Below are 19,069 nucleotides of genomic sequence, written 5' to 3'. Positions count from 1 at the left end.
GGTGTGGAACATGTCAGGTAAACACATTACAAAAATGTAATTAGAAAAAAATGGAGTTTCATTAATTTTAATGATGCTCAGTCAATAAACAGTAAAATTATGTACATGAATTAAAATTGAACTTCTAATATTTACAGGTTTAATACTTACATCTGATTTCATTAAATCCATCATTCACACAGTAGGTAATTACTTGACTTTTACAGCCAAGTATTGTCAAAAATTAAAATATAATAAATTTTCATTAAAATGGTCTGTTGCACTTGTTGAGAAATTCATGGATGGAATAGAAGAAGTTGGCCACCAAAAGTTTATATATATTGTTCTTATTTGTAGTATTGATACTGTGTACTAAGCAGTTAGTTGGAAAAAGAGATGTGTTATTTACTACAAACTTCATTAATATACTGAGAAGCTGTGGTTAGTATGCCCAATTCTTTGAATAGGTTTCGACATAATGTTCTTGGATTTACACTACACATTACTCTTATCATACGCTTCTGTACTCTAAAAACTTTGTCTCGGTTTGTGGAGTTACCCCAAAATATGATACCATACCACATAATGGAGTGAAAATAAGCAAAATATGCCAGTTTTGTTTATATTTATATCTCCTATGTCTGACATCATTCACATTGCAAACAGAGACTTGTTTAGGCACTTTAGCAGTTCGTTAGTTTGTCGCTCCCAACAGAATATATTATCAAGTTGTAATCCCAAGAAGTTTACACTCTCAACTTCTCCTACTTCCACGTAATCATATTTTATACACACACTAGAAGGAAATCTCTTGGAAGTTCTGAACTGTGTATAGTGGATCTTCTCAAAGTTTAATGACAGTGAATTGGCTATAAACCACTTATTAATGCCTATAAAAATTTGATCAGCTGCCCTTTATAAATTTATATTTGGTTTACTATTTATTGCAATGTTTGTATCATCTGCAAATAAGACAAACTTGGCATCTGGTAATGTAACAGATGACAGGTCATTAATATATGCAAGAAGAAGTGGTGGACCTAGTATGGAATCTTGGGGAACACCACATGCAATTTCTTCCCAGTCAGATGTCTGATTGCCTACTACTGAAGTGTTATGTAACGACACCCTTTGTTTTCTATTAGTAAGATATGACTGAAACCACTTTGCAGAACTACCAGTGATGCCATATTTTAATTTACTCAAAAGTCTTTAGATGACATAATAAATCTTTAAGACCATTTATAAACTGGTTGAAATTTCCTGAAGGTGTTTTGTTTATGGCTATTATTATAAAGAACCTATTATGAAATTCTATCTCTGGTGCACATGCTTCTAAGTGCTGCTCTAAACAAAATTTACTAATGTCAGTATCGTTAAATTTAAAACTGTTCTTAACAAATGTGGCAACACCTCCTTTCTCCATATTTTGTCTACAGAACTAATAGGCCAACTTAAAATCTGTAAGGTTTAACACATCTATACCAGTGGTCACACGATGTTCAGAGAGGCAGATTTATCAACTGGGTTCGATGACTCTAATTCATCAATGCACATAAGTAGTTCATTAATTTTACTTCTAAGCCCTCAAATATTTTGATGCACTAAAGATAGTTGGCATTTCACATTTATCCTACCCTTTCCTGTTGAGGTGTAGGCTATGTCTAGTATAATCCCACCTACTGAGAGAATCAACAGGAACCAAACCAATACGTGATCCCACACCCGACCCAAGTAACCGTTCCAACTCCAAATTAACTCTCCTGATAGAAGAGTTTAATTGATGTTGGTCATGGTGCCTCAGAACAGACACAAACTCAACACTGGTTAGAGACCTTTAGTCACTAGTAGTTTCTTTTAGGGGCATTTGCAGCTTGGGAAATAGCCAAAAATCACATGGAACCATATTGGGGGATTAGGGAACCTGACTAACCACAGGAATGTTGTGTTTGGTGATAAAAGTCTGAATCATATGTGCAGAATGGGTGGATGCAATGTCGTTCCAAGCCATATTTTTGCTTCTCACAGATCTGGTTGTTTGCACCACACAACATTACAGAGGCAACAAAGGACCTCCTGGAAGTATTCTTGTGATGATTTGACCTCGTGGAGTATATTCACCTGCATCAACTCAGAGAAAATGGTCAACATGATCTTGCTATTGCCGTGGACCTACCATATTTTTCTTTTACTTTTATGTCTCAGGAATCGTGAGTGTTTTCACTGTGGTGACTGAATTTTGTTTTCTGGGACTTAACCACAAACCCACATCTCATCACTTGCAATCATGGAGTCCAGAAAGCTGAGGATACTGTTTGCAGTGTCATATATGCCCAGTGCAGTTTCCAGACAGTGTTGCTTCTGATCCATTGTCAGCTTATTCATTGTTTATCTATAACTTGTTCACGATTTATTGTCCTATGATACAATGGTCTTCCATGACCGAAGTCGGCACTTGCTTGGTGTCATTGTCATTTTGGTTTGTTGAGGGTCTGGCTGGACACAATTCACTGTCTACTGACATGCGGCCATCTTTGAAACATTTGTATCACTGCTTTATCTGTGACTTGGTGAGTTGTTGATGGTACAATCCCCAAAAATCGTGTTGAGACTTGCAAATGATTTCTGTGTGGGTACAGCCAAACTTTTGACAAAATTTGGTGCAATATTGCTGTTCAGTTTGTTCCATCATTTTATGAATAACTGGCATCCAATGAGTGTTAAAAACAGACACTCACTCGTAAATAGGTTGATAGTGACTAAAGTTTTCTACTGACAGGAAAAAGTTCACAAGTGCATATCTCCATATTCTCCAAGTGCACCACGTCTCCACCAAAGAAAGTGTCTCGCACTTCATTTGTTTATGTGGCTTAGAGGAAGATTCAGTACTTTTTGAACATACTGTGTTTGTGTAATCTGTAGCTCAAAAATGGTCTCTGACCAAAACAGGTTGTACAATTAAAAAATAAATTGTTCAGCTGCTTCACATGTTACAAAATGTCATTTTTACAACACTTAACTGGTTGGTGAGTTGAACCTTTATTTCTGAAATTATAACACATTTTTATGTACATGGAATACATATGATTTAGTGCATGGTGGTAATCATTTTATATAGGTAGTTGGTACATTAGTGAGAAAAATGAGCATCCAAAATGTTATTGGATAAATAGTTTCTTGGTTTCCAGATATTTATTTTTCAGCATGAGATGTAGACACAACTGGGTTAAAATGTTATGCCCTTAGTTGTTTCTCAGGAATGAATTGAATGTTCGTGCGAAAACATAAGTTGCAGGACATCTATACTACTGAAATATTTTTTTATGGTGTATTAAGTATCCACAAATCCTAACTACAGTAGAAATTTGCAAGAAACTAACTCGCACATCACACTATGAACATGTGAAAAAACATGCATTGTCTGTCTGGTTCTTTGTAGAACAGTTTTATGGACATGGGCAAGAGTAACAACATGACTGACAGTTGTGTACAGGCAGCTGCTGCAGCAACAACCAATAATAGAATGAGCTTAGTCATGACATCTGTTCTATTCGTTATTGCAATATTGCTCTGCACTGGTTCAGGTACCACAGTCAGTTGCAGATGATCCTTCCTACTGATATTTCAAATTGTTATTCAGTTATTTTTTCCTCAGTTCAGCATGTTTAATTTACACAGTCCAATATCTCAAACAATATGCATTATTGCATAGAAAAGTCATAAGGCTGTTATGATCTTTCAAAGCAAATGGAATAATGTACATTAACAGATGATGGTGTGAATAAATTTGGTGTGCAACCACACTGATGTAGCTGTCACAGCCATGTTGCATGCATGGTTAATAGTGAATTAGTGATATCACCCCTTTCCGTGTTCAACTGTCCTCTGCTGTCAATCACTGAGTTATTTTGATTTAGGTGTAGTTTACACCTACTTTAAGTTAACAAAACTCCCTAACAGAAAACTCCATAATACCTCCTTTTTTGCCACTTCTCACATACTTTTTTTTGTAGACACCCTCTTGTTATTATGTACGTGTGTTGGCATGAATGCTTTCATCTCACATATTTGCAAATTAGTATTAGCTGTCATAACATATTTTCATCTTCCCGATGCTCAAAAGGCATAACCATGCAGATAATAATTACTTTTGGCAACAGCTTCTGTAACCAGTCAGTATGTTGAAACTACAAATATGCAACACTTTGGAGATGAGATACAATTTTATCAATTTGGTGTACCATATTCAATTTTAAGTATTTACACAATATTTGGGATGTTGCTGTGGTTGCCTGTGAAAGAAATAAGAACTACATTCAGTGGACTTCAAATTGTTCTTGATGGGTCTGGGCTACTTGTAGTAAACTTTGTGTAAGTACACACTAATGTAGATCAGTTGCAGTAACTGCAGTGACATTTAAATTGTATGACATATGGGACAAACATCATAGATAGTAAACAATGTCTGTTTTGTAGCATAGTTTTCAGGTGCTAGCATTTATCACAAACAGTTAGTGTAATAACATACAAAATTATCAAATTATTAGTGGCAGTGTCAATAAATACCTGTATTTTACTATGTTGTGTTTATTGATCTGAAACGATTGTACGTTTAAAGGATACTGACATAATGATCTGTGTACAGGAGCCAACCTGAAGCCAGATGAGTTCATGAACATCACTCAACTGACTTCTATGCCACAGACACCATTGCCAACTCCGGGCATCGTGATGGGAGGTGTAGACAGCCTTTTCAACTCGCCCTCCCCTCCCTCCATACATCACCACCACCACCACCATTCCCATGGTCACACTCATCATCATGCTCATACCCACTCCCGCAAACACAGAAAAAAATCCCTTGCACCATCTCATCCTCCTTCATCATCTCGTGCCAGTATTGTCTTCCCAATTCTCGCTAGTGCCGGAACAAATCCGTTCACTGCTGCAGCATCAGCTGCAACGAGCCAGCGCAGATTTGAAACTGATATAAACATTAGTAAGTAATGTGAGCTGTGTAGAAAAACTGTTGTAGTTGCAGTTTCAGTTTTTTTTTATGAAGCATATAAAACCAAACTTTGCAATAGTAGGTACTCATTAGTGGCATGAGCCCTCTTGTAGTAGAATTGAATTGCACTACCATTAGAGTTTTGAGTGTGCCTTTGGTAACAGTTTATTTCAAGAAAATGTTTCACTAGATCAGTTACTTTTAACGGCATCAATCCTTTGCATGATATTTCCTCCCTCATTTTTATTTATCTGTAGTCACGAGAAGCTGGGATTTTCGTCATCTGGTGCTACCACCAAATTGTAAAAACAGTTTTGAAAGACCATGCAGAATCTGAATGAATGGTTTTGCATTTCTTGTATATTACCGAACGAGAACTGAAAAACTTCCACTTATGTGTAGCACAAATAATGTGATAATTGGCAAAGATAGACAAGGAGAATGATAGAAGGTAACTGTTCAATGTCAATTGATTAGCTGAAATGGGTTAATAGCTTCATTTGGTGGGATGGTGTTGCAAGGTTCTGGAATGAATGTACAAAATTTATGATAAAAATAAAAGTTTTAAACAGAAAAAAATGAAGGTAAAATACTGAGCAGAGCATAAAAAGCAATTCAGGAATTCATTTTATTTTCGTATGATTTGTTTTTACCAAGTCCTTCCTGGTTTACTGCAATTTCCTCTTAAAAATACTGTAGCAGTCAGTAGCTGTAGCCATCACCATCAGTCTGTATGAAAAGGGACGTTATCTGGTAGAATTTTGCCCAAAGCATAATTTAATCATTGAAAACGCTTGGTTCATTAATGACATTTGTGTACTGGATGGCTATAATTAAACTTTCCCTTTTTGACATGTTATAACACAGAAACCAACTACTGTACAAGTACCAAGCTTGGTACCATTAATGTCAAGGACATGGGGGAGAGAAATAATGCAGTTGAAACACTTTTAATATGCTGCTATGGTACATCATATAATTACACACCATTACTGCTACAAAAGGGCTACCTCTCTTGATATACGGGGCTTCAGATCAGCACTTGTAAATGTTCCCCTGGTGAACCCTGTGTTTCAGGTAGCCCCGCAACCAGAAATCACAGGGAGTGAGATCAGGTGATCATGCTGGCCAAGCATTTGGAAACAATTGGCTGATAATTTGATCATTTCCATATGTCTTTTGGAGAAGCAGGTATAATTCATGAGAGTTGTGAGGTAGGGCCCCATCTTTCATGCAAAGTGTCAAGTTCAATGCGTCTCTCTCCTGTAGGGCAGATATGACATGCTGGCGAAACTTATCGCAGTAATGCTGGCCAGTCACACTGCACATCTTTAATCCTTGAGCGCTAATTTATTAAAAAAAGAATGGGCTGGTGATGAACGTTGGTGTGAAACCACACTATGCAGCGACACATTCACCATACAGAGGAACTTTATGCGCAGTGACTGAAGGTGAAGATCACCACAATCGGCAATTCTGTGTGTGCACCTCATCTGTCAGAGAAAAATCAGCTTTGTCTCTCCTAGGATGGTCCATGGCCAGCCCTGCTCAACTTCAATCCTTGCGAGGAAATGGAGAGCAAAGTCAACATGTCATTATGTATCCTGTGGTGCAAGCTGCTGTACGACATGGATCATACACGAATACCGTTTGAGAATGGTTCAAAGCACCTTCTGTACAGTAGATCGTGGGATGTTCAACAGTCATGACACATTACGTGCACTGCCTTACGATTGAGAATCGCACACATTGTTGTCTGCTATAGCAACAGTGATTTCATCAACCACCTGTGGTGTAACCACTGGTCAGCATCTGCCTGGAGTGATGCCCAGTTCTCCTGTTGATTTGAACTACTTCATTGTGCTCCGCAAAGCTGGTGAAGAAAGAGGACCTTTCCATAATCTTTTCAGCCAGCAATATTCTCGAAGTGCAGCTGCAGCATTACTTTGTTTTGATAATAGTGATTCACTGGTAATTCCCTGCTCCTTTTGTCCAAACTCATGTTGATACATCAACAAGAGCACTGCGACTGGTCAGGTGTGTGATGATATGAATCACGATGACTAATCACGGCACCTGGTGGCCGTAGTTGGAACTGTACGGTGGTGCTGTGACACATGGAGATCTGTTGTGACACATGGAGATCATGCACCTCATACTCCTGATATTAATGTTATCAAGCTTGGTACTCGTACGGTAATTAGTTTCTGTGCTATAACATGTTACATAGGGAAAGTTTAGTTATAACCACCCGGTACATGGAGGAGACTGGATACACCAGAAGATTTCAGATAGATTATAAAATGATAAGCCAAAGATTTCAAAAGCAGATTTTAAACTGGAAAACATTTTCAAGGGCAGGTTAGGACTCTGATCGTAATTTATTGGTTACAAACTGTAGATGAAAAGTGAAGACATTGCAGAAATGTTGGAAACTGATGGTATGGGAGCTGAATTACTTGGAAGAACAAGAGGTTGCTGGGAGCTTCGAGGGGAGTATTAGGTAACAATTGACTGAACCTGGGAATGGAATACAATAGAAGACGAATGGCTAGCTTGACAAAATTATTTCACCTGGTATGTGGTCCACTTTTGGAATGCAATAAAGTGTGCATGGATTTGACTCGTATTTGGAAGGTTTCTGAAGATGTGTGGCACCAGATAACTTATGCATAGGTCGCACAATTCTGGTATTTATAAGCCATTGGTTTGTGAGCTTGGAGTGGGCATCCAATAGTGTCCCAGATATGTTCCATTGGGTTCAGATCAGGTGATTTTGGTGGCCAAGACATCAGTGTGAGTTCACTGTCATGCACCTCACACCACTGTACCACAGGTCTGGCCTTGTGACAAGGACAGTTATACTGATGTGAATCTCCAAACTCTCCAGGTGGACATGTTGTAAATCGTCTTCACGAGTTTGCCACCGGATCATGCTGTGCAAGTTCCACAATATTTCCTCGGAGCAACTGTCAGACATCTTCGGGTGGTTCAACCTTGCGGGTGGCCTGGTACCTAGCCATGTTGGACAGTTGCTCCAAGGAAGTATCATGGAATTTGCACAACGTGATCTGTTGGCAAACCCATAAAGACTATTTATGACAGTTATCCTGCTGGAAGATGCCATTACCATTGGGGAACTCATCAGTCATGAAAGGATGCAGCTGGATGGCAGTGGTGTTCACAAAGTCCACAGCTCCCTTGGTGCTTTCCATCAAGTGCTACCATAGGTCCTATATAAGCCCATGTGTATATCCCCATAGCATAATTAAGCCCACTGGACTGAGGGCAGGCAAGGGGCAAGTTATGACCAACTGTTCACCTGGATGACTGCTTTTATAGATTTGAATATTGATTTGTTGCAACTAGCAATGTGATTTCTGACAAGGCAGCACATTCCCAGTGACCTACTGTCCAATCTGGATGATAAGTGCCCTACTGCAATTGCAGTTAATGATACCATTGAGTCAACATGGGAACACCTATGGATGTTCTGTAGAGCTCCATGTTCAGCAAATTGTTCTGAACAGTGTGGTCTGAAACAGTTGGGCCTGTGCCAGCACTGTACTCTGCCATCAGATCTATCCTGCTTTACAGAGTAGGCAGGCTTCCAAGCTCCACATTCTGTGATGAGATGTGGACACCTATCACCTTCTGTTGTCCCACAGTCATATAGGCCTTCAACACTTTTCAATAGATGAACATGAAAGTAAGACACAAACAGCCAACCATATTCATCATTTCCGAGATACTCATCTCCAGGTGCTGGGCACTAACAATCTCCCCTTTGTCAAAGTCACTATGTCAGTGAAATTCCCCAGTTGCAGTCTATATTTCCACTAGAATCATTCTGCATTTGTCTCTGCTCTGCTTATATATATTCTGTAATGAATCATTTGCCTGCGATGCCATCTGTTGGCATTCAGTCTTGCAGTAGGCAGTGGTCATGCTTTAGGTCATCAGTACGTGAGACATGCGAAATAATCTCAAACTTCAAAAAGAATCTAGTAATTCCAGTTACAACGAAGGCAAGTGCTGACAAGTGTGAATATTTCCACACTATCTGTTTAATAATTTATTGTTGCAAATTTGGCTACATTTTTGAAATTATGAAGGTAGGAGGGATGAAATACAGAGAACGAAAGTTTATGTAAAACTGCAAGAGTCTAAAGACTTGAAAGGGAAGCAGTAGTTGAGAATAGAATGAAACAAAAATGTTATTCAATCTGTAACTTGAGCAGGATGTGAAGGAGATAAAGGAGAAAATTGGAAAGTGACTGAAGTTCAGATAGAGGAAATAAAAATCACCAGTTTTGCTGATGACATTCTGTCAAAGATGGCGAAAGACTTGGAAGAGAAACTGAACAGAATGGATGGTGTTGGAGGGGGGGGGGGGGGGAGAAGTTATAAGATGAGCATCAACAAAAGAAAAAAGTTGGATTAAATCAGCCAATTCTGAGGAAATTAGATTAGGAAATGAGGCAGTAAAAGATGAGAGTCGCTGAAGTAGAGGGACTATAAAATACAGACTGACAATATCAAGGAAAGCATTTCTGAGAAAGGGGTATCAGTTGAAGGAGTTTGTTGGGAGTGTAGCCTTGTGCAGAAGTGGAACTTGGATTATAAATAGTTTGAACAAAAAGAGAGTTGAAGCTTTAAAATGTAGTGCTAGGGAAGAATGCAGAAGATTAGATGGGTAGATTGAATAAGTAATGAGGAGCTACTGAATCGAATTGAGGAGAAAAGAAGTTTGTAGAGCAATCTGACTAAGGGATCAGTTGATTATGGACTTTCTGTGGCATGAGTTTAGTAATGAAGAGAAGTGTAAAGGGAAACCAAGGCTCAAATGTAAAAGCAGGTTCAAATGGATGTTGGCTGAATTAGTTAAGCAAAGATGAAGAAAGTGGGGCAAATAAGAGAAAGAAACTTCGATCATTTGTCGTTGTTAATAAAAGAGCGAAAATTTTGTAACATGGGTGACTTATTATCCTCTCAATTTTTCTTTGTCACTTGGTTCCATAATTCTGAATTGCTGGAGCTGTAGCTCTTTGGACATGGTATGTTTGCCAATCTGTTTTTTTATTTTTATTTATTTATTTATTTATTTATTTTAAGTAAAGGACACAATATATACAGCTAGTGATTTTGTTATTCTTTTGTGTGAAGCTTGCAAGCAAGACCACCGAAACACTAATGAAACTGGTGAGAGCATAAATATTAATGGCAAAAGTGGAAAGTTGAATGTTTGAAGAAAGGTAAATGTTACAGATAATTACGATGACTTTTCCTTTCAAGTTTAGGATATAGGCATAGCTTTCAGTTCAACACATCTTTTCTCTAATAACCATGATCCTACTGGAGGTAGTATTCCTATGCCTTCCTCCAACCTCTGAATTAACTTACCCTGCCAGTTATTGGGGGAACTATGGTTTCAAGAACTCTGAAGCACAATGTAACTTAATGTTTTCTGTGCGTGCAAATCATTGTTAGAAATGAAACAAGTTATAAATGAGAGGAGGAAAAAACCTAAGACTGTCTGAGGATTGAACCTCAAACTATTGGATTTATAATCTGACACTGATCCTTTCAACCTCAAAGCAACGTTCCTTAAATCTTTGCTTATGATTCCTATAGTGAAAAAGAATCGCCTGGTTGAAGGCAGAAGACTCTCTTAGTATCAAAATTTGCTTGTGTGACAATTAAGAGTTGTAAATGTTTATTGGGTGCCATTTTTAAACTAACATTAGCTGTTATTATCTCTCCTAATAATTTCAATTTTAATATTGTCTAAGCCTATTCAAATGATACCTCAAATGATTTGGCATTATTAAAGGAAAGAGGTTAGATATCTTTGCTACATTTTTTTTAAATTTCAGTTCAGTGAAATTGCAATTTTATTGATGTTAATATGATGTACGTTATATGACTTAGTGAATTTCCTCATATGTACTGGAGCTGATATGTTTCATATAGTGTCAGCATGTTCAAACATATGAAAATGCTGATTACACAAAGCTTGCTATTTTCTACTGAGAATATACTGTGCTATATCAGACCTATGGTGCACTAGTTCTTGTTTTATTACTGCTGTGCTTAAGTATGCTTATAAAATGTTTGTCTGTGGTACTAATGTTCCTTTTAATTTAAAGCGTGTAGAAATTTTTACATATGTCAGTCACGTATGTAAAATCAGATTTATATTTTTGTGAAAAAGTGACATTTTGTTGGGAGACAGTGATTGACACTTAATTTTACCTTTAATATTTTCTTTTTTGGAAACACTTAAAATTTCTATACTGTATTGGCCACTATTAGCCATCATTAGAACTGTTGAAGTGTCACCAGGATGGTCCCTAAGAAATGCTTTGTCTGAAGTATGTGTTGAGGACCATCATGATGCTGCTACAGTTGTGACAATGATAGCAAATACTGGCTAACAAAACTTCCTGGCAGATTAAAACTGTGTGCCCGACCGAGACTCGAACTCGGGACCCTTGCCTTTCGTGGCCAAGTGCTCTACCATGTGAGCTACTGATGCACGACTCACGCCCGGTCCTCACAACTTTACTTCTGCCAGTATCTGATCTCCTACCTTCCAAACTTTACAGAAGCTCTCCTGCGAAACGTATGAAAATGCTGATTACACAAAGACGCTCTCCTGCTAACGCTTTAAAACTTTTAAGTGATTGTGTAAAAGAAAATATTAATTGTAAAATTATTTGTTTGTTTCACTCATTAAAGCACAATAACTTTGAAAATCAGTAATTTCTGCTATCAAAGACATCGATTATCTACTATATTAAAAAAATATCCGTTTTGAGGGTGTGGATTCCTAAGTGCTATTAAGTAAAAAACATTTGTAATGTATTAACAAATTTGTTGGCAGTTGAGTACTTAGTGTAATAGGATTTTAATCATGAAGTCTCTGATTTTATAGTAGCTGGTGACCATTTTTTGTACTATATTTAAAGTTCCATACACATATTTAGGAATGGATATGTTAATTAACAAATATTGAATCATAATTTTTAAAATAAAAAGTAGTGTCTGTATATTTTCAATTACTGGTATTAAGAAAATACTATTATTTACAATAAATTAAAATTTCGTACAAAAATGTGAAACTTCAGATAGAAAATCAAGTATTTATTTCTAGAAATTGGATAATTTTATGGGTGTAGTTTTTTTTTTTTTTTCATTTAAGAAAAAAGCATTTTGTGTATCTATAGCAATTTATTATACAGTTAAGCAATTAAAAGTAAAAACATTATTTTTTATTAAAAAATTGTTATTAAATATTTGTAAATTATCATTTCTGTTTTGTTATGAACATGGAATTTCTAAAAAAGTAAAAAAAAGGGTATATTGTTGCGAGATTTAAGCTATCAACTTTATAATTATTGTGTCATACTGCTTTAGAAAATTGACGCCTGGCCACCACCCATTGGGTATTGATTAGCAACTTTGCAAAGTATTGGAATAAATAACTAATAGCTACATTTGTAGAGGTAAAAGATGAACCTTTGATATTACTTTGATGAAAAAGAATTATGGGTTATCATTAGTTTAGTCACAATAACTGGTACTTTTCTGTGAATACAACAAACTGTTATTGATATGACAAGAAAAATTTTATACTCTTTGATGTATACCTTATGATTCTTACTCCACTGTGATCTATAACGTTATAAAAAGATGTGACAAATGGCCTATCATCAACAATGTGCTTAGTTTTCAAACCATGTAACTGGGGAAGCAATTAAAAATGAATGATCCTTGGATTATTGATTGTAAAATTTCATTTGCCAGGAGGTGTTCTCTAATATACTTCAAGCAATGATAACCCTAGCCAATTACAGAACCAGTAATTTTAACTTAAGAGGGAAAAATTAAAGCCAGTAGTGAAACTGCAGTTTGCATTTCAGTACTGTGTTAAGTCAGTGTATATATATATATATATATATATATATATATATATATATATATATAGTGTCTGCTATACAGAGACTTTATTAATTGGTTGCGTGTACACAAGGAGTCTCATTTCAGCTGTTGCCCAATTTTCAAGTAGTCCTGCAAATATTAATTATGGTAAATTTTTCATGTAAAGTTATAGAATGGCATATGTCCGCATTTGTAACTGTTTGCCTTATGTTTTAGATGTTGTAATGTAATGTCCTGGAGTACTTTGCTGAGATCATTACCCAGTTTTTGTGCTGTTGGAATTGGTCATAAATTTACATATGGTGCCTGCTTTTATATTTGCATCTGCATTCCTTTGACAGAAAAGTGTACATGACTGGCACGCGTGTGTGTGTGTGTGTGTGTGTGTGTGTGTGTGTGTGTGTGTGTGTGAGAGAGAGAGAGAGAGAGAGAGAGAGAGAGAGAGAGAGAGAGAGAGAAAACAGTGATGATAGCTACACTACAAAGATTGTATTGCCGTAGCTATATTACAAAGATTGTATTGCTGTATTTGTTTAGTTCCAAGATGTTTTTGTGGTGAGAATTCTTCTGTTTTTAATTTATTTCTTGGCTTCAAGAGCTGTTGAAAACCATTCGTTTTTACATCTTTAACATCACAGGATCAGTTGTAGATGTAACTGAAATGAGCCTCATTGTATATAAATAATGAGTTAATGAAATTGTTGTGAAGCAGAAACTTGAAAAAATATATACTTTGTTATTTCACATAGTAATTATGGTTTCTCAACACAGCAATATGTTCGAAGACCACAAAACAGTCTGAAAGATAAGATAATCACAGCTGTAGTGTTGAAGGTAAAACACTCACTTGTGGCTGATTGATCCATAACACATAGAGATATAGTACTTCACACAGAAATATTAATGCCTTGTGTGCTGCCACAATTTTTCCAGTTTAAGTACAGTGTTACACGCACTTCAAAATGCAGGTACTGGTGGCCACAGTGGCATGTGTTCCTCTCTTGCACCCGTATTATAAGCTGCCTGCACTTCTATATCTCCTTTTTAACTTCATTCTATACTTAACTACAAATTTATCATACTTTTGAACTATGTTGTTTCCTGATTCTTATTTATTCTTTTTCCTTACACCTATGCTCCACACACAATGTGTGTAATTTAGTGAATATTTTATGACTTTTTCTCTCATATAAGCTGCAGTGAGGTTCAGTTTGCTAAACCAACTTACCAAATATGAAAACAGTTATTTTCTGAGACAAGGTGAATCTATTTGTAAAAAAAAAAGAATAAAAAAGAAAAAAGAATGGCCTTAACAGACTTTGTCTATAGCTAACCACTTAATAAAAGATATGAATATAATAGAGGGAAACATTCCACATGGAAAAAATATATCTAAAAACAAAGATGATGTAACTTACCAAACGAAAGTGTTGGTATGTTGATAGAGACACTAACAAACACAAACACACACACAAAATTCTAGCTTTCGCAACCCATGGTTGCTTCATCAGGAAAGAGGGAAGGAGAGGGAAAGACGAAAGGATATGGGTTTTAAGGGAGAGAGTAAGGAGTCATTCCAATCCCGGGAGCGGAAAGACTTAGCTTAGGGGGAAAAAGGACAGGTATACACTCACGCGCGCATCCACCCACCCACACCCACCCACACACACACACACACACGCACACACACACACACACACACACACAAGCAGACATTTGCCTTTACATATGTCTGCTTGTGTCTGTATATGGGTGGATGGATGTGTGTGTGTGTGTGTGTGTGTGTGTGTGTGTGTGTGTGTGTGTGTGTGTGTCCTTTTTTCCCCCTAAGGTAAGTCTTTCCACTCCTGGGATTGGAATGACTCCTTACCCTCTCCCTTAAAACCCATGTCCTTTTGTCTTTCCCTCTTCTTCCCTCTTCCCTGATAAAGCAACCGTGGGTTGCGAAAGCTTGAATTTTGTGTGTGTGTTTGTGTTTGTTTGTGTATCTATCAACCTGCCAGCGCTTTCGTTTGGTAAGTTACATCATCTTTGTTTTTAGATATAACCAATTAATAAATATTATTTGTGTTTTATATAGTGCTGTGAATGTAATCAGTGAGAACTTTGTGCTGTAATTATTAGGTTATGGACCACTCCGTGAAGAAAGGCTGCCACATGTGGGCTCCAACCAGAGCATTTATTCTGGAGGTGGTGTGGCAGGTCATGGCGGAAGTGGCAAGGCTCATTCTACGACAAGCCTAGACAACAATTTTTCACCAACGGGAGCAAACACTTCTTCTGCACCAGGACGGCAAAGTATAAAAGAAGCTGGGGAAGACCTTTATAGCTGGATGGCAAAGCAGCAAGATTTTATGAAAACATCTTCAGAAACTCAGCAGAATTTGCGTACAGGAAACTGGGTAAGATTGTTGGATGAATACTTCATATCTGGAAAATGGAAGATGTGATGTATCAGAAGAACATTTACTTACATATTTTCTGAGTTACTGTCATGTAGAACACTGTGAATTTTAAACTGTCCCCCTTAAACAGTATAATAATGTTAAGCATCTTTTGTGATTTTGGTTTACTACCTACAATCAAAAGAAAATGAGAAAGGCACCCACATGTTTCTGAGGTTATTTTGGTACATTGTAGAAGTTTTGCTCTGAAGCCCTTACCCATCTCCATACAGTCTTCTCACCATGGGATTTCTATATATCTGGAGTCCTTAAGAAACACATTTGTGGCTGTCGATTTGCTTCAGGCAGAGAGATGCACACCTGGGTACAATGATGGTTCCATAGGCAACTGCAAACTTCTTCCATAAAACCAGTGACCATCTTGACTCGCATGTAAATGTATTAACAGTTATAGCAGTTGCCTTTGGAAAAATAAACAGTTTATTTGCGCCTATTTTTCATCTCCCTCATTTTCATTGACAGACCTTATACAGGGCGAGTCAAAAGTCCTTGGACACTTTCGTAACTTAGAAGATTAAAGGGAAAATTGAAAGGTGATGATGGGAACATAAGTTTGATGTGGGGCCACAACTTTTGGAGTGAATGTCATTCAAGGCCACTATTTTGAAATCCGCCATTTTGGATTCAAGTCATTTTTTTAAAATGCGAGTGGTGGGTTATGACACATCAAATAACACTTGCTTGAACTCTGGAATTTAGTGGTGTAATTTGTTTTTGTCTGTCTTGTACAATTTAGAGGTTATTAATGTTAAAAGTTGGGAAACTACTACAGTTGTGCATTGCACGGGATGGACAACACGTACAACATGTGTTGTAGCTGACGGTATGAAGGTAATTTCTCAACTTTGAACATTAATAACCTCTAAAATGTTCGAGATAGACAAAAACAAATTACACCACTCAATTCCTGAGCTCAAGCGAGTGTTATTTAATGTGTCAAACACCCCCCCTTTCCATTTAAAAAGATGACTTGAATCCAAAATGTCGGATTTCAAGATGGCGACCATGAATGACATTCACTCCAAATGTTGCGGCGCCACGTCAGACCTATGTTCCCATCTTCACATTTCAATCTTCCAACTTATGAAGGTGTCCAAGAACTTTCAACTCGCCCTGTATTTAAGAGCAGCAGTGTCCATGTTATTTCATCCTATTATCCCTAGATCACAAAGGGAGACTTCTTGTTTGCAGTCATGATTTAGTATCCCTCAGTTATTGGTTGAAGTGCTGTCAAATAATGATATCTCATAATGTGTCACTTACAGTTTTTCATTAGCACTGCTTACATTTTTATTGTAATGAATACAGTGGAACCTCACTTTATAAGCATCTCCCATTATATGCAATTCGCATAACGAGCAAAACAAATTGTAAAAAATGATTCATTTAACAAGTAATGTTTCGCATAACGAGTGATGACGATTTAGTGTGACATCACCAGCCGTTCGCACGCCGTGGGGGAAACAGTCAATCATATGATCACCTTTCATTGTCGGCTGCGGCATATGAACAATGTCTTTAGTATGTACTGCAGTCTGGGTTTAGCGCTCTTTCTGCTACCATCTTAGTACAGCTTGTGATCTCACATTTTCCTAAACTTGCTTTCACTCAGTGTTTTCTTGTGTGAAATTTTTAATAACCTTCACAGAAATGTCCTCAAAGGAAAAGCCACATGAAGACAACCATAAGAGAAAGAAAATGACCTTAGAAATGAAATGTAAAATCATTGAAAATAGTGAATGTAGTGTAAGCATTGCTGATTTAGCATGCACATATAATCGGTATACGTCAACTATTTGCACTATCTTCAAGAACAAAGACAAGGTTACGAAGATAGATGCTTCAAAGGGAGTGACTAGACTACCTAAACAATGGGTTCACATTCTGGACGATGTCAAAAGGTTGCTCCTTCTATGGATAAATGAAAAGCAATTGCAAGGGGACACTACTAATGAAAACATCACTTTTGAGGAGGTGAGAATGATTTTTGATGACACCGTTACGAAGACACCAGCATCATTAGCAGCCGAAGAAGAGTTTAAGGGAAGCTGTGGTTGGTTTAAGAAGTTTAAGAGAAGAACCGGCATCCACAGTGTTGTGAGGCATGGCGAAGCAGCCTGCTCCAACACAAGGGCAGCAGAGAATTTCAACAGCAACTGCAAGATGCTTGCAAGTTCAGAGGGTTATGTGCCACAACAGGTTTTCAGTTGTGATGAGATGGGTCTATTCTGGAAAAAGATACCAAAGTGTACCTATATAACAGTAGAGGAGAATGCATTGCCTGGTTACAAGCCAGTGAAAGACTGTCTTGCACTTATATTTTGTGCCGATGCATGCGACAATTTGAAAATTAAACCATTGCATGTTTACCATTCAAAAACTCTATGAACCTTCAAAAAATGTAAAGTTCTGAAGAGCAGGTTAAACATCAAGACTTGGGTGACATGATCTTTTTTTATGTTTGGATCAATAAAGTGTTTGGTCTTTTGGTAGAAAAATATTTGCTTGAGATGAATCTGCCATTCCTCGTCTTGTGTGTTACGGACAAAGCTCCTTCCCATTCTCCAAGCCTGCAAGACCACTTCCTTGAAGAATTTCACTTCATGGAGATCCAATTTCTGCCTCCCAACACCACTCAGTTACTCCAGCTTATGGACCAGCAGATTGTTTCTATCTTTAAGAAGCTCTACACAGGACCACTCTTTGTCTTTGAGTTGACAGAAGCTGACAGTTTCACTCTCAGAGAATTTTGGACTATAACTTCAACATCTTTGCTGCATCAAGATGATTGAGAAGGTGTGGGAGGGGTTACCAAGGGATCTCCCACTTCTGCTTGGAAGAAGCTTTGGCCAGAGTGCATTGTTGAACATGACTCTGAGGCATTTGAGTCACTACTTGTCAAGCCTGTAGTCAACGAGATAGTGTCTTTGGCCAAGAGCAAGGGACTATAAGTGGATAACAATATCAATGAGCTTGTGGAAGGTCACAGCCAAGAAATGACAAACGAAGAGTTTATAGGATTACAATGTGTTTCACAGCAGGACGAGGAGGAGGAGGAGGTGGTGGAGGTGGTGGTGGTGGTGGTGGTGGTGGTGGTGGTAACAGCAAAGCACCAATCTTTTGGTGCAATAAGAGAAATTCTGATAGCTTGGGAATCAGTTGCATCGTACATTCAAAATCATCACTGCAGTAAAAATCATCACACCAATAAAGCAGTGGTTATGTGCACTACAAATTTATTTGACGATAATGCTGTGTTGCATTTTTGCCAAGTGTTGAAGCATTTGCAGAAACAAAAGACTGTAGATACCTTCCCAGTAAAATAAATAAATAAATAAAAATAGTCATCTATTGTTAATAATGAAGTACATAATACTGTAAGTATAATTTTCTTTGAATAAATGGAATTAATAAGATAAAACTTTTAGCAGTTTTTCTGCATGGAGCGCACTATCATATTTTACATTAATTTATAAGGAATAATTTGTTTTGAGTAACGAGTGTTTTACAGTACAAGTAAGGATCTAGAACGAATTATGCTCATGTTGTGAGGTTCCTCTGTGTAGCGTAAGATCAGTTGTTGATGTGATGCACGATGTTTACTGCCTCTAACTTAATTATATAAGCATTAAATTTCCTGTAAGTGTCAATCTTCACAGTGTTTTCTATGTTA

General features: G+C 37.3%; 1 protein-coding gene across 12 annotated transcripts in view; it reads left to right on the top strand.

Annotated features, from left to right (window-relative positions):
- The window catches only part of LOC126336925 (transmembrane protein KIAA1109 homolog), a 468,521-nt gene that overhangs the window by 257,501 nt on the left and 191,951 nt on the right, over positions 1–19,069 (top strand). For 10 of the 12 annotated variants that reach the window (XM_050001082.1, XM_050001080.1, XM_050001090.1 and 7 more), the window contains 2 exons: positions 4,625–4,978; positions 15,056–15,333. In XM_050001082.1, coding sequence (XP_049857039.1) covers positions 4,625–4,978; positions 15,056–15,333 — 632 coding nt within the window. The remainder of the gene's footprint in view (positions 1–4,624; positions 4,979–15,055; positions 15,334–19,069) is intronic. The other 2 variants (XM_050001093.1, XM_050001091.1) reach the window with 1 other exon arrangement.

The sequence above is a fragment of the Schistocerca gregaria genome, chromosome 2 (genome assembly GCF_023897955.1).
Source record: "Schistocerca gregaria isolate iqSchGreg1 chromosome 2, iqSchGreg1.2, whole genome shotgun sequence".
In the NCBI taxonomy this organism is placed as follows: Eukaryota; Metazoa; Arthropoda; class Insecta; order Orthoptera; family Acrididae; genus Schistocerca; species Schistocerca gregaria.
Note: the sequence above shows the minus strand (reverse complement) of the source record. Positions and strands in the feature narration are given on the sequence as shown.